General features: G+C 42.4%; 1 protein-coding gene and 1 long non-coding RNA gene across 11 annotated transcripts in view; one reads left to right on the forward strand and one right to left on the reverse strand.

Moving 5' to 3' along the window:
• The window catches only part of LOC122776445, a 24,733-nt gene extending 23,293 nt beyond the window's left edge, over positions 1-1,440 (forward strand). For both annotated transcript variants that reach the window (XR_006361214.1, XR_006361215.1), the window contains one exon: positions 23-1,440. This is a non-coding gene — a long non-coding RNA (uncharacterized LOC122776445). The remainder of the gene's footprint in view (positions 1-22) is intronic.
• LOC122776443 (coiled-coil domain-containing protein 136-like) lies at positions 1,253-21,129 on the reverse strand. Of its 9 annotated transcripts, none has more exons than XM_044036985.1 (10): positions 21,051-21,105; positions 20,138-20,284; positions 12,976-13,302; positions 10,600-10,674; positions 9,726-10,028; positions 8,144-8,261; positions 7,170-7,446; positions 6,799-6,930; positions 5,029-5,141; positions 1,253-3,291 (listed from the first exon to the last, which is right to left on the reverse strand). In XM_044036985.1, exons 2-10 carry the CDS (start codon positions 20,187-20,189, stop codon positions 3,279-3,281), a joined length of 1,410 nt encoding a protein of 469 aa, XP_043892920.1. In that variant the 5' UTR covers positions 20,190-20,284; positions 21,051-21,105; the 3' UTR covers positions 1,253-3,278. The 9 variants fall into 9 exon arrangements, with proteins under 9 accessions (XP_043892920.1, XP_043892921.1, XP_043892928.1 ...); XM_044036986.1 differs by having other exon boundaries at positions 20,138-20,201; positions 21,051-21,069; XM_044036993.1 differs by lacking the exon at positions 21,051-21,105 and adding an exon at positions 20,366-20,518 and having other exon boundaries at positions 20,138-20,201.
• Positions 21,130-23,321: the final 2,192 nt, after the last annotated feature.

Genomic DNA, 23,321 nt, shown 5'->3' on the forward strand with positions numbered 1-23,321 from the left:
TGTTTTTTGCCCGCTTGCTTAGGAACTGTGGTGGTGGTGTTGTGACTCAGCAGTCAGTGACAAGGCAGTGACACCAGATGCCAGCACCAGCCTTGATGAAGCAGTGGGAGGTAAGAATCACTGTGACACATGCAGAAAGAATTCTCAGGATATTCTCTCTGGACTCCAGCAACCGCAATGTTAATCCCCCCCCACTATGTAGTGAGTTTGTTCTGTTTAAACCATTCTGAGCCTTTTGGTCAATTAGCTTTATTGTGAATTATAGATAAACTGCAGAGCCACTGATGTGTGAGGTTAAATGAATCTGACACTTGTGTGAAGTCAACAACTCCCAGAGTTGGATCGGCGACAAGAGTGACTACTACAATTATTATTAGTAGTAGTATAGTAATATAGTATATTGTCATCACGTCTAAATGAATAGATAGGCCGAAAATAGATGGTTACGTGACTTCATCTCATTTCTACGTTAAGTATAAGTGTGTACGTGAGTAACCGACTTAAAAACCAAGTCACAGAACTGTATCTTTTGACCTGGACACTATTCACCTGACTTGGTGTCTCCAGAGGATCCATGGCTTCTCTCACAGTCCTTTTTAATTAGCATTTTCTTGTTAGCCTGTCAGCTGCATATATTAAATATTTAAGACTGGATTTGGGGTGAATTTGTTGGCCAGATAAGCCCAAGGCCAAGGGACAGCTGATTAGATTTAGCTGGTGATGTAGATCTGACATTTCCTCTGACATTGCCATAACTCTGATACTGAATGAGATTTAAAGAAAAAAATAAAACCTGGGTCAGAAACAAGTGAGAACATTTGCAGGCTCAGGAAACTAATTTGACTTCAACCTCAGGTGAAGATGTTCAGTGAGGGTTTCTCCTAACTTTATCTAATGACTTCGACCTCATGAAGCTGGCGTTTGGACTATTTTTAGATAATTAGCTGCACTTAGTAAATCATGAGTCCTGGCAGCGCGGTCATAGCTGTAGTATAGACACCTCATCAGTAACATTCACTCACCAGTTCCGGCTATCTGTAAAACTTCCATGTCTGTGAGCTTATGTCATGTCTCAGGGGTGAAGGTTATTAATAACCACACAACCCATGTAACGTGACGCCAGCATCGAGATATAGTTCTCACTCACTTTGACTGCTGACTGATTTTGACTGATTTTAATGAATGAGATTGTGTGAGATTCTAAACCATTCGTTTTTTGATAGGGGAAAAAAAAAAGGTCTCAAACATCATATGAGATGGACATATTTATTTTTTCAAATCATTTACAGTACAAAATAGACCTCCAGGTAACAAAATAGCCACAATTATATTTAAAACATCACTGCTATCAATATATAAAGCAGCAAGCTGAGCAACACTGTGCAACATAGACTCGTAGGATTAAGTTAAATATTCATGGCGTAAGCTCAAAGACGATAATACATATTCCCAAATCCAACAAACATTCATATATTGCAGTCAATGGGAATTCATTTCTGTTGCAAATGACGTATGTGTAAATGCAAGAAAAGTGGTCATGCTTTGATTGTTAGGGTTCTAATTAGCACGTTTCAGAAATGACTTTCACTGCATTTCTGAAATTTAACACACTGGAAAAAGCAGGAGTTATGTTTTTGGTTTTTTTTCCCCGTTTCCCAAAGTCAAATGTAATCTAAATGAATGCAATGCCTATGTGACCTTTGTGCTTAGAGGTACATAAGTGATTAGCGATGCTAGAAGGGCTTGTTAATAGTATCACCATAAATAAACATTAATTATTTGGCTATCAAATATACAGTGCTCTTTCCAGAAGAATAAACTTTCTAAAAATGGAGTACAAATGGAGTTAAGAAACCTCTCGCTCCCATAGTACTATTGTGTCAGATCTATTTACACGAAAATATAACGGTAACATTGTCAGCATAAACAACATAAATTATACAGCATATTGTGCTTCTATGCATTTTGTAGCATGCTTTTCTCAGTCCTAGAATTATTTCACAAAAAAGGTTTCACAAATGTAAACAATAATCAGAGTCCTTCCACATATGTATATATTTTTGTAATTAATGCTTAGACAAATTTCAAAATGTACACAAAACATTGCCCTCGCAGTTAAATAAGAATGACCGTTTCCTTCATCTGGGCTTGACCACATGCACACTGGTCAGATGTGATCTACGGTTTGTCACATGAAGTAAACAACAGCGGCAGCGAGTTGTCAAGAAAGTTATTTATCCAACTCGTCTCGGAATTCGCTGTCAGAGTCGCTGAGATAAACGTTTACTGCTACTGCAAACTGTGTTTGAAGTGTAACTGTTCAGCTGTGGGTGTGTGAGCGCTCAGAGCCATGAGCCGACCAGATGAATCAGAAACACTGCGCCGACTTTCTGGCTTCTTGGTTAAATGATAATTAAAGGGAGACAAGTGGGAGTCGTCTATTATCAGAGTCGAGACAGCAAGACAACGCTGAAGCAGGCGGACAGATGGAGCTCGATGCAAAGCAAAAAAACGGAATAAGCACACATCAAGCGACGACGTGCTGTCTCCACCCACAGGGGCTGACGTCCTGTTAAATATCGGCTTTACATATACAGTTAAATTGGCAGGTGCTGTTCTACCTGCATTAGCATACAGTTGTTTGTAGAGAAAGAGATTCTAGTGCCAGGGCAGCAGACTGGGGAGTTTGCATTCAGTGCATTATTTTGGGGTAAGTTGGTCACATTTTGAAACTCGATAACAACAAATAAAAACTGCTCTTTCTATTGACGTATAAGGGCATATATTCATGTGACAGCCACAAACTCTATCTAAACAAACAAACAAACAAATAAATAATTGTTAAATAAACTGAAAGCCATTTTGTTGCACATTAATAATCATCTTAATTCCATAAGTGGAGGAGAGGAAAAAGTACACGCACAGACACACAGGAGAACACACAACACTAGCATACATTTAGTGGAGTGAGATCAGTCCTTGCGTGGGCTCTCTGCAGGTCGTCGTCGTCGTGGCCGCTCCCTCGTCCCAGTCTGCATGTGCACGTGGTACCGGCTCACTACAGAAAACACACTTTCTACTCAGCTTTATTATTCTATGTAGAGAATGTCACTTCAGCCTGTAACGTGGCCGGAGCAAAAGAGGGCTGGTCTGAAGCAGACGTCTGTCCCCGCACAGTTGTTGCCCATCCAGTCAACTTCGGGCGAGGGCTCTCAACAAGCTAGTCATCATTAGTAGCACCGCTGTGGCTGCAGTGATAGTCAAAATGGAGTTCCAACCTACCTCACTCCCCTGGGGGCAAACAGGAAGAGGAGTGAGTCAGGAGTCAGTAAAGACAATCCATCAGTCATTAATAATAAACCATACTGAGCTGATAAAGGAATAGTTCAACCGCCGAGAAGATTGTTACCACTCTCTGTATGTTTAATATGGGGCTGGGCTCAGGGTGACGTTTGCTAAATGAAGCAGGGAGAAGACACTGTGGTTAGTTTATTTCTAAATGAATGTTGATCACTGTTACTAATTCTCGAGGTGAAACCACAGACTGTATATAAAAACAGACTTTCACTTAAAGTAAGAGCCCACATCTAGTGCCACAATGTTGCCAACGATCAGTGCAAGGTTATCTTCTAATAGCACCTATTTCCTCCGTATCTTTACGGCCTGAGGAAACAAATCAGCATAGTTCCCAACATGTTGAACTATTCCTGTAAATGATTTATTCAGTGTGACTCAGGGATTTTGACAAACTGCCCACCCGTCCCGTGTCCATTTTCCATGAATATATCATTATCTTTCAGTATCTTACTCCACTGAGACTTCCCCCAGCTGTATTTGGCTTTTCTTCAGCGTAGACCCTTCCATAACAACCAAATAAATCCTGAGTAACGGCGACGTCCAGAAATGACAATTAAACACATCATCAGTTCATTCGAGTGACAAAATAACATTTATCTCAATGGTATTTGGCCATAAAGAAAGGCTTGTATTCATTTTCAACTCAATTATTTGATTTGTGATTCTCACAGCATTAAGATTTTACATAATGTACAGTCATTATGTTTCCAGAGACATTGACCTGGTTACTTTGGATAATCAGTCATTTCATTCATAGGATCATTGATCAGCTGGTTTCTGCAGATAACACAGTGCAGCTATTCACACTTAACACCTGTCATTATCACTCTATTGACTCCCTCCTGCCAACATCTCTGCTCCACGTCCTCTTCTGGCTCTGCTGCGTTTGCTGTAAATCTAATTACCTTCAGAATATGTTTATTACAGGGGGGGTTATTACTCCCAGCTGAACCTCGACTCTTGTCCTAAAAAGAGGAGCCGTTTTTCCAACTATAGTCTATAAAACCATTTGCTATAAATGGTTGTATATGGTTCTTGGCATTCACTTAAATGTGTGTCTCTAATAAAGCACATTCTGCTTAAAGGAATACTTCACCGGTTTGCATTTAGCTTTGTATTTCTAGAATAGGGCTAGTATTTTTGAAAAATTGTGCTTCCCAACCTCAGTTTCCCCTGAGTTGAGAAATATCTTCAAACTTTTCTTTGTTACGTGCACACCAGTGACACTTGGTCCTGTTAGCGTAACTGTTAGCAAAGATGGCGGACACTGTTTACATTCTGGGAATGAGGTCCCGCCCCCTACGAGTGGGTCTAAAAAGTGCCAAATTAGCGTAGCAGTTAAACAAAACAATTAATGAAGATATTTCTCGACTCAGGAGAAACTGAGGTTGGGAAGCACAATTTTTCAAAAACACTACAACTATTCTCGTAATACAGAGCTAAATGCAAATCGGTGAAGTATTCTTTTAACAATGCATCAACAGAAACTATGGACAGTTTGTTAGAAGACTCTAGAACAAGTTCATAGATTTACATGAGGCAAAACCGCAGTATGTGCTGTGCTCAGTACAACTAGCACATCGTGAGAAATAAATTTGCTTTATTTGTATTTTATTTGCATGGAAAGCAAATGTGTGTAACATGTCAGAGAGAGATAAGCTCCTCCCATACCTTGCTCTCTGGGACGCCAGCTCCGACAACCAGCACCAGACCACAGCCACTATAACAATCATTCCTATGAAGGGGATGGAGAGAACAGGGTGCTCAGATGGATGGATGAATCTCTGAGGAGGGAATAAAAACAAACACAAGGGCAATGGAGATGAAGGGGATGGATGAATGGATGGACTGAAGTTGCCAAATAATAAAACAGATAAAAAAAAAGGAATGGACCACCATGGCATAAATCACTAACACAAAGGTGTGACATGGTCTATGGCTGTGATAAAACAGGGGATGGAGTGTAACAGAGGGTGTGTACATTTTCTGTTAAATAATAATATACACATCAACTATGAGTGAGCAATCCTGTGTGACATCTACTGGCTGCATATGATGTTATGGTCACAGAAAAAGAAAAAGGGAACATGAGGTACGAACGTTGCGACTGGCACATACGGAGATATTCCTGTCTCTCTCTATCCTCACATTCATAATGAAGTCGTTTTTGCTGTTTAACAGGCTGAGAGGCCACGGACATTCAGAGAACAAGGACAGCACCAGAGACAGGTGGACGGGCAGACAGTTTGACAAAACACAGAAACACTGCGTCACGGCTGTTGTAGACAAAACACAATGCGGTAGTCTGTGTGTGTGTGTGTGTGTGTGTTGATAACTAACTGACATTAAGGAGTGACTTTTAGTAGTGTTCACACAAGTCAATCTTGCTGCATTGCTTTGGGCAATTTTCAGAAAGATTTTTTCAGTTTTACTCTTGATTTTCTACTCACTAGTATCAAGTGTTTGCCAGAAAAATACAAGAAAATCAACTTGCTTCAAATGTGAGGCGAGGTGAAAGCACAAATTCTACACTGCACTTCATTTAGAAAGTGTTGTCAGAGGTTAAACCCAGACAACAACAAAAAATAACGTGTTCGTGGAGCTTTTTTTCTTGTGCTCAGTGGCTCAGATGTGTCTTGTAAAACACACACTGTATTTGTTTAATTTCATGCATGTTTTTTCTCCTTTTATATTTTATATTATATATAGATATGTATATATCTATATATACATTATATTTAATATTTACTAGAGTACTATTTTTCTACTCTTAGTTTTGTTACTTTCTATTCTTTTGCATGGCTATCATAGTATTTTGTGTGCATCTATATTTTTATATGCTACTATTTCTATCCTGTTGAATGAGTGAATGCACGTATGAATGCATGTCTGCTAAGTCTGCTGAAACGAAAGCTCTGACCCAATTTCACTGTATGACGCCTGCATTTAGTGACAATAACCTTATAAAACCTTCTAAAAGCCTGAATATAGAAAAAAAAAATATGTAGGTAGGTCTTTTAATGGAGTCTGCATAGGTTTCAGTGGTTAAAAAAAGGGAGGCTCTCTTGCTGATTATGTTGACGAGTTTTGCAGATTTTGTGTTTTTGTCCATCAACAGTTTCAAAGCGTTGCTGTCACAGAGAGGTTAGGACACAGACACAGCGAGGGCATACCGACCCTAGGTTACGATATGTGCTGACAGGCCAAGTCAGTTCATATCAAAACATACAGTATTTCTACAGAATGAAACATATAAAGAGAGCTCAACAGACACAGGGTACAGTAGGTGTGATGTGAGTTGAGGATACAAAGAAGCGTCTCTCTAAATCTTTACTCAGGAAGAAAAATGAGCTGGAAATGAATAAATAAATACACTGACAACATCGTTTGTATTCTAATAATGATTTCCCACTGCTTGAGATATTCCTGACTGCCCCTCACCTGAGCCCCCCCTGACAACTTCTCCAGCTCTGCCTTGCAGCGCTGCAACTCCTCCTCCAGCTCGGCTCGTTCCCTCTGGCTACTGTCGTACAGCACCTGCAGCTCCTGCAGCTCCATCTTCAGACCATCGCACTGGGAGAGACAAGGGGAAATCAATATGGTGTTTGATTAACTGTACAGGTCCCACATTGTAAGATTTCCGTGTCTCTTTTAATTATATGCTTTAAATCGTCCAAATTATACTCTGAATTGTTCAATTATGCGCAAACGTTCTCTTGTCAAAATGTGTAGCGTGGATTGTGCCGCGATAGTGTGTCGCCTTTAAACAGTGTGGGTCCCTTTTCTGAGTAGTTTGGGAAACGGTGCACTACCTCTCTTTGAACCTGTGAGGCCTTCTCCTCCGCCTGTTTGAGCTGGTCCCTCAGGGAGAAGATCTCCCCGACGCCTCCGTTCCAGGCGGTTGGTGTCATAGGCTTCCCATCGAAGGAGATATTTTTCTGGATGGAAGCGTCCACCAGGCGACTCTCCGCAGACTGGGCCATGGTCATGTAGCTCTCTGTCATGACCTCATCTGTGCCCGTCTCCATCTCCTTCCCCTCTGTGTCCTCACCCGCGTCCTCCTCTTTCAGTGAGAGGTAGACGCTGGAGCTGCAAGGCGGAGGAAAAGAAGCGTTACGATAATAATTTTCACGCTCAGCTAAAGTGAGCTATGATTGATATTTAGAGTAAATACTGAGCACTAATCATGTGGTAATGACGACTCAAAAGTCACTGTGTCAGGAGTGCTGTCATAGAACTGCAACCAAGGACCATCTTTGATGAATACTTTAAATATTTCATTTTTCTATTTTAGATATTTTATGTCTATAAAATGAGTTAAAATATCGTGAGAGCAAATCTGTATCCACATTATGTTTCCTGTATGTACAGTATCTACTGTATGTAACATCTATGACCTTGACTTGAGCTGTTAATACATTACAAGGTCGTCCTCAGAAAACAGTTTGACTTCTGAATATAATTAGATGCACGGTGTGATGCGTTCAGCAAACTCCAAAACAGCTACTAAACAAATCTTCTAGTGAGATTGTTCTCAAGGTCACCAAGGATCTCTGAGTCTCAAATTTAAGTTTCACCCTGCTCTGTGAAGCCTTTGATTACATATAAATAAGTAATTTCTCAATCATAAAACACATTTACAGCAATCAAGACACCCCTGTTGGCAACGATTTACTGAAAGAGACATAAGGTGAATTTGAATGATGAGGTGTTGTATTCCAGTGGGGAATCCCTCTCGCTGAGCCAGTAAGCACAGACGATGAGTGAGGAGTCATTGACCTCTCACCATGTCCTCTGTCTCTGCAGCAGCTGCAGCCTCTCAGAGAGACGTCTGTTGTCCTCCTTCAGGGTCTGACACTCCTCCCGCAGCATACGGCACTCTTCCTTCAGCAGGTCCACATCACCTGACGGAACAAGGAAGGTCACAGATGAGTATACTTTAAAAGGATAGAGGTCGGAAAAAAATGTGGAGCTATTCCTTTAAAAGCTGATGTTGACAGTGGCGATTTTCTACTCAGATGTAAAATGATTTTTCCATGATGTTTCATGATATAATATGAAATGTGCAGAGTCCCAGATGAGGCTCAGCTGCAGAGTCCAGTCCCCCTGACATCATGAGTTGGAACAGTGTGTCCCTCCTCCTAATGACTTCATATACCCAGCGTCCACAATGCCAAACACATGTGCACATAGACTTTTGGGCCACACCAAATAAATGTGGGACACTTATTTCAAATGACATGAATTAAGCAACATGTTTTGTTTGGTTTCCTCTACAATCGTAGTTACAAAAGTGTTTTTCTAATGGATTAGAGTGTTTGATCTTTGCTGATTTATCAAAGAAGGGATCAGAAATGAATCATTTAACAATATGGTTTTCACAATTTATAAATAGAAATAAAATGTAGTATTGCACTCTGTTAGGATTAGAGTGATCAAAATGGCAACTAAATGATGTATGAAATACATATCTATATATGGTGCAGTGTACATTAGCGGCTATTCACGTAGTACATGCTTATGTACCTTGGTACTAGTGTATTACAGAGTTGCAACAAATGCTCTGCTTCTTCTTCTTCTTCTTTTTCTTTTTTTTTTGTTCCATACTAAAACGTACAAGCAGATGTTGAAGTACAAACCAAAGCTAACAGTCCGTGTGCAAATTAAACATGGTTGCTGCTCCCGGAACAAAGGAGGGTTGGGTTTTTTTCCACTTAAACTGCAGCACTCACATTTAAAGCTCAGGGTGAAGGGGGGTGGGGGGGTGGTGGGTGGTTAAACTGCTCTAATATCAGGGGCCTTGCAGGAGCTGCTGCACATACATCACTGACAGCACAGTCTGTGTGAGGCTGCTCATCGTGTTAGCTCATATTATTCAGATTCACATATCAAGTGATCACTGAAAATGTGAGGACAGATTGAATTGTGCGCCTACTTTCGGCGTGATTAAAACAGACGGTGAGGGAGGAGGCTTTGACCTCTCGTGACCTCCACACAAACAGACGTGCTGGAAAACGATGAGTGGATAATGAAGCACATTAAGTATAATTTATGTTACTGTGTCGCTGTATGGCCATATGTTGCACGGGTATGCAGGAGGAGGAGAATTTTAATATTATTAAATACAATGATTAACGGCTGAAGGATGTAGATGTGGTTTGATTTCATAACAGAAGGTCACAAAGTACGAGGACTTGCTGTAAGTTGAATGGTGTTGTCTTTTGATCTTGGCGGAACTACTAACTTATTCGAACAAGGCCAAAGAGGAGTTGAACATGGGTCAGTCAACCTTAAGACTTATCCATGCCTCATCTCACACATCCACACATATCACACTGATCTCTGCGCCCATCAACCCCATCCCTCACCCTCTCTCCTCTCAGCCTCCCTTCGCTGACTCTTCATGCTGATCTCTGCCCTCAGCGTGGTGATCTCCAGCTCGTACTCCTGGGTCTCCTCGCTGAGGCGCTGCAGCTCTGCCCGCCGGCGACACAGCTCCTCCTGCAGCGAGGCGATGTCATTCTCCCTCTCTGCTGCCGCTTCTTCCGCTGCCTGTTGGAGAAGGAGCACCTCCTCCTGAGCAACACGCAGCTCCTCCTGGGCCTCGGCCAGCTCACTCTCCTTCTCCTCTTCCAGGCTGTCCATCTCCTCCTGTACAGAGCGCAGCTGAGCTGTGGAGAGAGGAGGAGGAAAAGGAAGTTAGTTTTTTTATGGAGGACGTGTGGGTGAGACTGCAGCATCAGTGTTTGTGTGTCATGCAGTATGTGTGAGTACTGTTTAGAAGGTGCTGATGTAACGGATGGCAACAGACTTTCTTCTGGGTCAGACTTTTAGTTTAGTATTTTAAGGAAACCATCTTATAGAGGTTAAAAATGCTTTTTTTATTTTATGAATTAGTAGATTACAGTATTTTCCCACTTGTGTTCAAAGCTCATAAAAAACCTTAACAATCAATATCCAGAAAATATTTGAAAAAGAGAAAGCAAGTTTAACTAAAAAGTTAGTCCGTTACATCGCAGCACTTCCACTACTCCGTCGAAAGTGGATCAAGATGAATGTCCTATTGATTAATGCAAATAAACTGTCCACCCTGCGGAGCAACAAACAAAGAATGGTGCAATTTGCAGTGTGTGATTTGTAATTCTTATCGTGCTGTTTCCATTATTGATCAGCTGAACGGCAGAGTTATCCAGAGAACTAAACAACTGATCTCCACTGTGAAGAATTACATTGTTTTGCTACCTTGTAGATTCTGGATCTGGCGCGTGAAGGCCTCAGCCTGATGAGCACTGGCCAAACGCTCGTCCTCCAAAAGGCCTGGAGGAGAGGAGAGGAGAGGAGAGGAGAGGAGAGGAGACAGGAAAAAAAACAGTAGATGACAACTTAATAAGCTGTTCATCCTAAGAGTAAGATTAAATGACAGAGGCAGGTTTGTGTGACTATAATGTGAGCAGGAATTCTGAGTACATTCATTCATAAAAAAAATCAATTTTATTTGACAGAGACTCTAATAAATTTTAACAACAGCAGAACAAAACAAAAGTACCGTAAATCATTTCGGCCCTTTCCCTTCACCTATACGATGTCCGCGTGGGGACAGAAAATCTCAAACCAAAAACTACACGACCAGATACCCGGAGGGACCTGAGTCAGAAAATATTGTTGTCACTGAACTGTAAAAAGATTTTATTTCCAGACTTTTGCTGGTGCTTCCTGTCACAGGTCGTTTTCTGCTTCCGTCACATTATAACCCATATAGGACAGGTCAGTGTGGTGCATCTGAAAGCCTGTGTCAGTCATCTGTCATAGATATTCGTAGAGCCGTACAGAGATATCCTGGATTTGTACTTACACCTCAGCATACGTCACTCTCTTACCATGCAACGTGGGCCCCACCACCACCTCCAATGCTCTGCCACCTCCTCCCCCTAACAGCTGCCAGCTCCTGGAGCAGCTGACTGTTCCCCACTGGGAGTTTACCAACAGCGATTTCTCATTGTGGTCTAGGACACCCAGTCTGGAAGCTTCCCTCAGCATGCACGCAGTTGTCTGAGGAATGCCTGAACTGTTGCCAGACAAACGACTGAGCTCATGTCTTTTAGTAGGACACAGTTACATATGCTCCCTCTCTCCTTCACACACACACACACACACTGTAGATGTTCACTGCGGCTCAATGCCTAAGGTCTTACTCACTGCTTGTGTCCCTGACCATTAAGCTCATAATTTCTAAGGTATGATGCGATGCTCCATTTAGCTGCCGTGAGGCGCAGACTGTGTCAGTGACCGCATATAAACATTTATTATATCTAACCGGCTTCATCGAGATTGCGATGAACAGGAGACGCTTCGCTCTTGCAGGCAGAGAATGAGGTTGAACTTTTGTGATTGTGAGTACAGAATTATAAAAGCATAGAGAATCACTGAGAGGAATGTCGTCTTTGTCTCTCGTGGTAATTCAATGCAATGAAAGGAACATTTGAGATCACAGGAAAGTAGCATTATCGCCATCATCGGCGTACAAAGTGTCTTTGATTGAATTTAAATAGTTTTCCTTCCACTTGGTCGAATGAAAAATAACCTTATCATGCTGCTGTGTTTGTTTCATTCGACCACATTTGACCAAATGTGATTTTTAATTTATTTAAAACTTGTAAACACAGTAAAGAGCAGTGTAGGGCTTTTATTTTCTTTGAAGGAAATGACTTTGATGTCAACTTTTTTATCAGTTTGATTTCTTTTTTTCAATCCCAACTTCCTCTGTTGTTGTGGGAATGACACGCGTAGCTCAGATCCACTGTCTGATGGTCAAATAACACAATTAGATTTTTGGGTGAAGTGGTGAAGTGGCCCTTTAAAGCAAGATGGTGAGATGCCCCTAGTAGGATATTTGAGTCATAGCAGAAGGATCATGTTTACTTTATTTTTTTGTTACGCTTATAATGGGACATTGATTTATTCTTTAATCTGAGTTCATCTCAGTATCAGTATTTATTGCTCTTTATCATATTTGTGCTCACTGAGACTTAAAATGGTTCCAACATTGACGTGGACCGATTATTGTAAACAAACCGCGAGTCATAGAGGTGATTCTGTGAGCGCTGCTCATGCACAGATAGTGACGGCTTCGGCCGTGACAAATAAAAATAATGAATGCATTTTCAAACCTGGTTATGAAACTAAGATAAAAAATTGAGTTGTCTGAAATGTAAATTTGGAGTCGTTTTGGTGAAACGGACCTCAGCATAACATATTTACTGCATGATCAATTGGCCGGACTGGCTGTCACACTGGTTTGTTTTCATTTAGGAGCGGGCAGGAGCATGGTTACTGTCTGCAGACTTCCAATTTGCAGAAGTGAGACAACAAACTACACACTCTGCAGACTGAATTGCTCCTTAGGAACCATTAAGATGGTACAGAAACGCACATTTAAGATGCGAGCTGTGGCTGCCGAGGCCCCAGTTATCCTTTCCAAAACGGCTTGTAAAAATACAGCAGAAGAAAAACACAGAGGTTAATAAATGGCTCCAATAGTCGTGAGAGTCGTGTTAGGGTTTAGACGGCTGATTATTAAGAATGAATAAAAAGACCTGTTGTTACTGTCAGTGGCCCCACCTTGCAGCTCACTGAAGCTCTCCTGGTGTTTGTTTGACGTTTCCCTGGCATCCTCCAGCTCCAGCAGCAGCTGCAGCACCTGAGCCCTCAGCTCCTCCAGCTCCTGCTCCTCTGTCAGTGGCTCCTGCTCCTTCCTGCTCTTGTCTTCGCCTTCACCCTCCTCCTCCTCCTCCTTCAGCTTCCTCTCTTCACCCTCCTCCTCCTCCTGAGCTCTCTCCTGGTCCATCTCCTCCTTCTCATTGTTCTCCTCCAGCACACCTCGCTCCTTGGCCGTCATCTCGTTGTCCATGTTGGGGCTGATCTCGGCTTTTAGATCGCAGGGGTCATCTGCAGGAAAGACGACAGCCTATATTAGAATGTGCTGGCTGCATTCAGAGGTTTCAAACACCTCCGATAGAATTCAGTCACGCTTCAAGCAGCATCGCTTCTGTTTCTTTTGAGTCAACAGTGCCATCTTGTGATTGAAGTGGCACCGGGTCCATTGTACATCACCTTCTATTCAACTTCACTCATCAATCTTTTATGAACAGTTTAACACTTGGGGGTCGGGGCATTCATGTCTCCAGCCTAAAACAGGAGGAAACATACAGAGGCAAGTGAGTGTTCATGCTCACACTCACACCTACAGACAATTCTGTGCCTAACGTGGACTGTGGGAGGAACCTGAAGTACCTGGAGAAAACCCACACGCACTCCAGAAGAACACGCAGAGAGAGAAAGTTCTTGCTGTGAGCTACCAGTGCTCCGATTGAACACGCTAACTAAAACATTCAGAATAGCCAGTCAAGGGATTAAAGCTGAGATTATGACAGAAAATAAGAATGTCCTTCATCTGGGAAATCAAGAGGTCAGAATATGCCAAAAAAAAAAAAAAAGGGCGTCATGCGTTAAATAGTTTTATTCTTGCATCACATTGCTTCCTAAATCTGAGCTGTGTGGATTCAGATTTTCAGCCAGTAGGTGGAGCGAGTTAGCCAACCCAGTGGGGGGAGAAAGAGAGGGAGAAAGAGAAGGGGGGGAGGAGGGCCAATATGCTGAAGCAATCACTATGACTCACCACAGAGCAATGCACCTCAGTCCATAATAACACAAGCTACTACTCATAGTAAGACGTGACAAGACATCTTTCTCATATTACACACATATTGGACACATCATGAGTTATTTTTTCATGTCCCATTTTTCTGGGGGGTGTCGTTGTCGTTGTGCCAGTCTTTGTTGTTAACTGCGGAGCCTGATTAGACATTGTAATATGTGACGTAAAGTAAAGTTGATCTGATATCATAGCAGCTGTTGTTTGCCACAGCTGTTGAAGACAAATGTGAAGCAGGGGAAGGTGTCGTTTGCAGCACGACGGCATGACGACGACTCCCATTAGTCAAATGAGGTTTTGCCGTGATGCAGGAAAAGGCCACGGCTAAATGGAGATTAAAATCACAGTGATTGTTTGTGCTCAGGAGTAGTTTTACAGGTGAGCCGTCAATGTGCCGTTCCAGTCTCATCCAGTTCAATCCAGTATACGCCGAACACACTGGCCTGCTGTTAGTTATGTCCTTTATATCTTTCCAGAAACATTTATTGATATGCGGGATGCAGCAGGAGACAGAATGAAGCATTAACTAAAGATCTGCCTAATTAACAGTGAAGCTCACTAGTGTAATCTTTGCTCTGGGGATTCTTGCATTTTTTTCGTGGTAATTATTTCTTCTTTCTTGTTGCCATTGTAGATAGATGTAACTACCAAAAGCACACGTGACACATTTTAATCATATCTGTGAGACATTAATTGCCGCCTTATTTTTGTCCCATTAATTCAAACACCGCAGCCCCTGAGAGGCGTGTGAGAGGTTTCATGGGCACAGGGCTATTTTGTCATTAAACTTTGATGCCGGTGTAATGAGTTAGTCATAAAGAAGAGAAAGCTGGGTCCGTGTGGCAGGGACAGAGCTGGAGCTGCTTTTATAGCCAGCAGCAGCCAAAGGCCATCAAGAAACAAAAGACTTCCTACGACTGAATCACACTCACAGCCAAACCCTTCAGGGATGTCGAGTTCAGGGTGTAATAACTAGGAGAGATAAGTGATTTGTGCTGCATTTCAGCGCTTTGTCTTTGTAGATGCAGTATCCACAGTGTTCATACAGCACACAGTGAATCCACATGGGAAAGACTGGCTATTGTTTACATTTTACTGCTGTTGGGATGCTGCACTTCATTTTCACATAGCAGTCCGGGGAGAAATGATGTTCAAGGTTAGGGCTTTGTCAGTAAAGATATCGCAAAGACTGCTGTGATTGCGATTAACATTGATTTTGTTTGGCCAAAAACTGACCATAAAGGTTGTTTTTTTTATGTTATCATTTTCTCTAAATATTGCACAAATATTTAATGATTTATTTTAATAACCAAGGTCGTAAGGGATGTTTTCTCACCGTCTTAAGTTCTGTTATATCGTCATCCCAATATTCAACAATGTCTTTGCATATTGCAGGTTTTGCTGCTCCATTCAAGGTCTTGCTCCAAGGACATTTGGCACACAGACTACAGGAGCCAGGGATCAAACCAGTGACAATCTGTTTGGTGGACGACCAGCTCTACTTCCTACCAGCCCACATGCCAACTCTCCTCATCTTCCTTTAACGATATCACTATCTCTTAAAGGTGTTAACATGTAATCGACACCACATCAAGGAACCTCACCTCCCATATTCCCAGTGTTTCTATTCATATGTAACCTTTCCCCAAAGCTGTTAATCATTTCCCACTTTATTTCACACTTTATTTGGCACTTCATCAAGCTGTATCACCTAACCCTCGTGCAAGAAATAGCAAACACGCCGTGCAAAAGAATCGGCTGCTGCACCACCTGTGATCGCTCCACTGCATACATGTTTAGTCACACTGGGATTGCATTAGACATGGAACGCTACATGAATACAGGAGCAGGGACGGGCAGGAAAAGTGGTCTCAGGCAGCAAGTGTCACGGCTCCAGGGTGAGGACAGCTTTATCTAGCCCCGGCACATTCTTTCATAATCACATTGCAGGGAAACAAATTGAGGATTTCAGAGCAAACACCGTGCCACTCTCGAGAAGAGAGACAACAAGGAGGCCGAGGGTTCACTGTCAGCATCCCAGAATAGCTGCGTGAGATTACATACATACCTTCACATATATAACACTAATTTGAAAACACCAGCTCAGTGTTCAGTGATGGAGTGAGCAGTGTATTGAAATTGGCACGTTGCAAAATTGAGATTGGGAGTGCAAAGAGATGAATTATGGGAGAGAGTGGATGGATTGATGGATGGGAAACAGGATATCCTTCTGCTCTGATCAGTGTGATCCAGCTGTTTTGCGTTCTTATCAAATGAAATATGTTATTATAGCGTAATAGAGAATATACTGAACAAGATCCAGTATCTCCAGTATTTTTTACCCTCATTCAACCACACTTGATTATATTTGAATACACGATCACTTAACAATACTATACACACGTTATGTTATGGCTCTGTTGCACATGGATTCCAGCTACTGGCTGTTTCAGTGAGATAAACCTGCTCCAAAACTCTACCTCTAAATGTATAACTATGGAGTTGTCATGTGGAAAAATTATTCAACATTATGGCACAGGTCTTTTCTTTATGAAGCAAATGACTCAGTGCTGTTCTCTCCTTGTGGCCGCTGCAGTTGACGTTCCTGCGCTGAGAGGAACATCTGGAGTGAAATCAGCTGTGGAAAACATGAAGGCTCACTGAAACAAACACGCGCTGGAGGCTGTCTACAGGTGTGTTGTGCCATGTGTTTGCGTCACTGTGTAGTGACCTATATGAATATAAACAAGTCTTTCATGTTTAAACTGCGTGTGTTCAGTACGCACAGTACAGAGTGTATATATGTATATATATATATATATATATATATATATACTGTATAATATATATGTATGTGTCACTGAGCTCTGAGGCTGTGTATAGGAGAACATGCATAATGCACACCAGCCCTTCATAACCCAGTTTTGAAGCAGCCCAGCAGTGATGTTGCCGGCTTTTCCCTGCACTGACACAAGTCCTCACCAACATATAACACAGAGCAGGAGGGAGTGTGATAAAAATACAGAGAGACAAAGGGATTGAAGACGATATCAGTGATGCAGGGGAGGATAAAAAAGTTGCGAAATGGACTGAGGGCATTTGAGCTGCTAGAAGGAGGCAGGTGAAGACACTAGTTCGTCTCCATGGAGACGACAACACCACACTAACATCCCAGAGCTTCAGCATATGGAAAGTAACTGTGGTAATAAAGCTGAGTCCACAGTTTTGCTTACTATGGAAACTTCTGTTTGCCGTTTGCTTTTCCCCCTCCCGAGAAGCCCAAGTGATTTTATCAGATGAATAAATGACGTGCTGACATCATTGTCATAAAAGATCAGCGGACTGGAAAGTCAACTGCTGGCGATGAGGAGTGAAATTACAAGGCTTGAGGGTCTTGTGGTGTTAAAGTCACTGTATCTCTTCCTGTCCCTGAATGGAAAACTCCAGGAAGTTGGAGGCACAGCAGCAGCAGGACGAGAAGACAATAAAAGAAACCACGAGCACCCAAGGGTTGGGCCAAATAAATGAGCTGCTCTGTTATTTAAAATTGAAAGCTCATGATTGTACTTTCAAAGGGACTTGAGAGAAAGTGGGCTAATGGAATACAAAAGCATCACAGATTGCACTATAAACTGGCCTCATTAGATGAGCATGCATTAAAAACTGTGTCAGTCAGTCCATATACTGTAGATGACTGATTCAGAGATAATGGGTTTGTTGATAAGCTTTTGCATTAAAGGATAAAGGAATAGTGACGGAGAACAAAACAGCTAAAACAAGTGGCGTGGGAATAAGTGATTTGATCACAAATCAGTGCCTCCTTTCATAGCAAAGAACAGACGGGACATCGCAGCATCGCATGTCACTGCAAAACTCCTACAGCAAAAGAGAGAGGAGAAATTATAAGGCAACAAAGTTCAGCATCTCTGCAAGAGGACAATTTAAGCTGAAGGAATGGGCCACATGAGTTCACCAACATCTCAGCTCCAAAATGTGACAGAGAGGAGATAAATGAACAGGCACTTTTGTCGGGAACCTGCAGAGTGGTTTGAAAGCCCCTTATTTTAAACTGAAGCACATGCAGTCTGAATAAAATGTGTCGAGCTTCGGGCCTGAGAGAGAGAGAGAGCGAAGGAACCAGAGCGCTTTAATATGAAACAGCATCTAATATTTGTTTTTTCTTTAAAGCCCTGCGACTGACCATGTTAAACACTGACATGAGAATCTCACGTTGTTGTTTTTCTCAGCGGCCTGTGCAGCTCAGATCTTCAAAGTTTGTCTATGGCAGCGGTTTTTGCTTTTTATTAGTTCCAGAGAGCTGCGAGAAATCCTGCGTGTGAACCCATGGGGAGTATCACTGCTGATGTGGATTTCACAGGAGGAGAGAAAAGCTGTGTGGGCTGATGCACTGGCAGGTGAAAAGGTTTCTCTGTGTGTACGCGTGTGTGTGTGTACGTTGGAGGGTGTGTGGGTGCTAAGGAGAGCAGGGGATTGTGACTAAAAGAGGGGAAAGAGTATACTGAGTGGAAAAGCCAAAAAAATAGTAGATAAAGAGAGATGGTTGGCAGCTTGTACAAACCTGGAACAATACAGTGACGGAAACAACCATGCGATTGTCAAATCAGCCTCTGATGGTGTCGTATTGATCTGTGGATGTGTTTGCTTGTGTGAGAGCATCTGTATTCCCTGTTGGCAGAGGAGCCAATTGATGTCAGAAACACATCTTCCAGTGCAGTCAGTGTGGAAATTGTCTCCAACAGGACAGAAAAAGCACTGGAGATAAAATTATTAAGAAAAAATTGTTCAGAATAAAGGCATCTAGCTCAAAATGACCCAGATAAAATAGATACTTTAATCAATTGACGAAATGAAATAGATGTAAGATAAAGCTGTCACTCTCTCTTCATTTTCTTTATTATGACTAATCAGTCAGGATTCATGCTGCATTAAGTCAGAGTCCTTGCTGAATTTCCGGCTTTAAAAGCAAGCCTCGGGCTGTGATGAAAGGAAAGAGGTCCCCAGAGATAAGATAACAGGAACATGCTTGTTAGAGAGGAAGAACGTCTCATGAGACAGCCTCCATTTTATGAAGGTCACTACTCGGGTTTCAGCATAATAAATGTGCTAAAGGAAATTACAGGAAGCAATTTAATCACGCGGTAACTAGTTCTACAGAGCGTAGAGGCCGGCAACTATACGTTATTGTAAAGAAAGCAAGTTCTGGCAAAAACACTGCTTGCTGGTCTGGGGGCTGCGACCTGTGTTCCTCTCTGAGTCGCTCCACGCCATAAACATCCTCCAATCAAAGCAGTGTCCCACTCTGAGCTCCTGTCTGCAAAACCATTCACAAAAAGCCACACAGAGACACACTTCTTCCTTGCCGGGATACAACAACAACATTCCACACATTCTTCCCCCCAAACACTTGCTCGCAGTTACACAGAACTGCTCCTTTATCAGGCTTAAACTATGAATATGCATGTGTGCCAAATGTCACAGAGCAGCAGCAGCAGCAGGAAGAGCAGCGTTATTCAGTGGTGATGAAGTTTCCAAGCAAACCGCAGTTCAACACAAGCCACAAGAATTCATGTGTGAGCTGAATATAATCAAAGCAGAAAGAGAATAACAAGCAACGCGGCACGACGCCCCGCTCTCTCATCATCCTCAGAATAACACAGACTCAAGAAAGACAGCAGCATATGCAGCTCCTCATTACCTGGCAGAGTGCAGCTCCCGTCAAATGTGCACAGATGCCACCACTGATACAGCCCACTCGTCAGTTTAGTCTGTCAGCTCCAGTCTCACCGCTCCTCATAATAATGACGAGCTTCCACAATAATCCCCACACACCTCCTACCACCTGACTATCTCTCCTCCTCCTCCTCCTCCTCCAGCTCCTTCACCGCCTCCTCCCTCACTCCACCAGTAAACACCGTGATAAACATCGACCCATCTACCTCGATCACATCAGATCTGTAGTACAAAACTAAAAATAGCAGACAACTTCACTCACACACACACACACACACACACACACACACAGAGAGAGAGAGAGAGACGCACACAGACCTGTAGAGTCCAGAGCCTCCTCGATGAGTGGAGGTAAACGCAGCCCATCCATAGCCTTCTGTAGCTGTGGAGAGGAGAGGAGGGGGGAGGACAGAAGAGAGGGAGAGTGGGCGAGAGAGGGTCAGAGGCTTCACACGCCCACCTCAGCTGCAGGGAGAGAGAGAGAGAGAGAGAGAGAGGAAGGCTACAGTGCACAAACACACACACACACACAAACATATGCTGTACCTCAGGAGACTTTGGGAGGGAGCTGAAGACTGAGATGTGGAGCGTGGGAGAGATGTCGAGAGAGAGAATCAGGAAGGAGCAAAGATGCTGTTTTCTAGGTGGAATGCTCTCTCTCTCTCTCTTTCTCTCTCTCTCTCGCTCGCTGTGTCTCTCTCTTTCTCACAAACACACACAGACTTGGACTCTGTTTACTATTTTTTGCAGTCAACTCCCTCCCTAAAATCCCCATCCTCCACCAAAAATCTGTTTGCCTCACACCACAGATGCACCAAAGAACATGATAAGGCTGCATAACAAGATTCAGGTCACATCAAAAGATATCTATTTGATATGGAGGTGTAATATACATTGTAAAGATGAACTAAATCTAAACATCAACTCCATCTCATCCACATCCCAGGGATGGGGATGTCATGATAACTGCAGCACTGTGGGGACATTCAAGAATCTGTGCTTTAACCCTAACCTTTCAGTGCCTAACCCTAACGTTAACTTAACCACAATTCACATCTTAAAGCCCCAAACATAACCAGTTCCTCGGAAATGAGGTTCTGCCTCATTTGGACCACATGTGCACAGGGCTACTGGTGCTGACAGGGTCAGTATAATGCCAGAAAAAGTCCAAAAAAGCAAACAAATACAAGCACACACACACAGCCTCAGCCCCTAAACCAAATGATTTTACCTATAATGAGATCCAGACGGAGTTGCAGTGGAGGCTGACAGCTAACACTGGCAGATTACTGATCATTTCCTTTTCATTGTTCATTTCCTCCCCTCCCCTCTCTGACTGTCATTCTCTGCTTACTGCTAATGACCAGCTTTGGCTTTCAAAGACACGGCTATGTCTGCTATGAGCAGCAGGCCCCATATTTATAACTAGAAAAAAACAAAAAAACATCTTCTATACTATGAATATGAATGTGAGGTGAAACACAGATACGGCAAAGAGGGCCAAACATGACTAGCCAAGTAGAACGATATTCCAAACATAGCACTGTCAGAGAACAGGAAGTGCTCTGCAGACACACACATATACACGTGCAGACACACAAGTGTGGTCAAACGTGTTGCATGTGGAACCTGGCAGCATCGAAAAGAGGAAATGAAGTTTGTGTCACAGAAATAGACGGAAGCAGAAGGTCTGTGTCTGAGGACCAGCGGGTGCTTGTTTGTACCTGTGACAAACGTTGAGAGATTTCTCAAGGACACACAACATGTAACGAGGGATAAAAGGCAGCAAATTGAAAATATTGGTGCCTATTTTTAAGCACTCCCCTCTCCACCCTGTGGCTCTGTGCAGCTCTCTTCAGGCAGCTGTAATCACCAGACAAGGTGAGAGAGAGAGAGTGGAGGCATCTTTCAACTTGAAGTCATCCCACACTCTCCTCCAGCACAGTGACACACACAGATGTACACAGGAAGTGGGCACCGTGCAGAAAGTTTGCTGACAAGGTGTTGGTAATGAGCTGACAGCTAGTTCCTGGCTTCAGTCTAACCATGTCACACAGATTTTGACAGCATTGTCCAAGATGTAGTCAAATTATTTTCATTGCAGCATTACATTACATTAAGTACAGCCAAACTTTAAAAATGATATATGTAAAATATGTCCAACAAAATGGTTACTCTAATGCTCCAGATGCATACACAGCACACACATAACCGTCCAATCGTCTCTTTTATTTCTATATACATTGAAGTATGTCAGCAGCAAGTGAAGATTGGTAGTGAAAGTGGATAATTATCATATAATGAGGGGAGAAGACAAGGTGACAGTAATAGACTGTAAAGGCATTTTTTCATGAATTCATTGTCAAACGCTTTATACTCCACATGCGCGTTTGTGGTGAGATGGAGCCATTCGACAAACAACTGTGTACACCCTGGACAGGTCAACACAGAGTCAAACAACAGTCCACTCTCACACACGGTCAATTTAGAGTGTCCACTTAACCTCTGCATGTTTTTGTACTGTGGGAGGGACCTAGAGTAGCCAGAGCAAACCATAAGAGATGTTTTTTAAAGGGGTTGTGAGGCTTTTAAGGTTTGGTAAAGGTCAGTATTTCTGTTGCTAACAGTTAGTGGCATGCACAGACATTTAGAAGGGCAGGGGCGAAAATTAAAAGGGCACCTACTGTGTATCGGTGGGGCAGGCGCCACTGGTATATAATTTTCCACATTCTGAATATCTGAATAGCATGTTCTCTAAGGACACCATTTGTCCTTAGACCATGTAGGGACAGTAGGAAAATTCAAAACAGCACCCTTTTTGATTGGAAGGGCAGCTATAGGAAACACAGTTGCAAGGACATAGTATAGGACACCGCATCACTTTTCACCATAAATAAATATAAAAACACTCCAAACTATTTATTTTTTAATTCATATATTGCTCTTGAGGCCACAAATGAATGGTAGCCAGTAGGGAAATTCCTCATGTGACTCAAGAGGGCACTTAAGCACACTGCATTTTTGTCCATTAGGGCACTGGCCCCCTACCCCGTGAGAACGCCTCTGATCACACATCATGGCCATTTGTTTTATGTCTTAATAGAATAAATTTCTCACGTAAAGCATCTTTAAACTGCAAAAAGTGTCAAGTTTCATATGACAGATGAGCTGTTTGTTCTGTAAAAGAGAGCAGTCTCAGAGTATGAGGTCATATGAAAGAATCTCTGCACTCATGATGAGACTGTGCTCTTTGTTCGGCTCAGATTCGACACATGGATACCACAGCTATGGTATGGCAGACCTCAGAAATGTGAGCTTGTAATTAACATGTGACAACAATAAACATAAACAGATGTAAACACAAGGGTCATTAGTTTCAATGAATGGATGCCTAACTGTGTTTAAAACAAATTCAGACTTTTTTTTTTAACTTACACTATTAATGTGTCTCACAAGAATGAATGCAGCGCAAGCATCTCTTGTTATTCGTCCAATGTATGTC

Source organism: Solea senegalensis, linkage group LG10 (assembly GCF_019176455.1).
Source record: "Solea senegalensis isolate Sse05_10M linkage group LG10, IFAPA_SoseM_1, whole genome shotgun sequence".
Lineage (NCBI taxonomy): Eukaryota > Metazoa > Chordata > Actinopteri > Pleuronectiformes > Soleidae > Solea > Solea senegalensis.

Coding starts and splice junctions, on each gene's coding strand:
- LOC122776443 (XM_044036985.1), bottom strand. CDS start 20,189: ATGGATGGGCTGCGTTTACCTCCACTCATCGAGGAGGCTCTGGACTCT. Junction 10,675..12,975: donor GAGCTTCAGTGAGCTGCAAG/GTGGGGCCACTG, acceptor CCTCTCCTCCAG/GCCTTTTGGAGGACGAGCGT. Junction 5,142..6,798: donor AGTTGTCAGGGGGGGCTCAG/GTGAGGGGCAGT, acceptor TTCCCTCCTCAG/AGATTCATCCATCCATCTGA.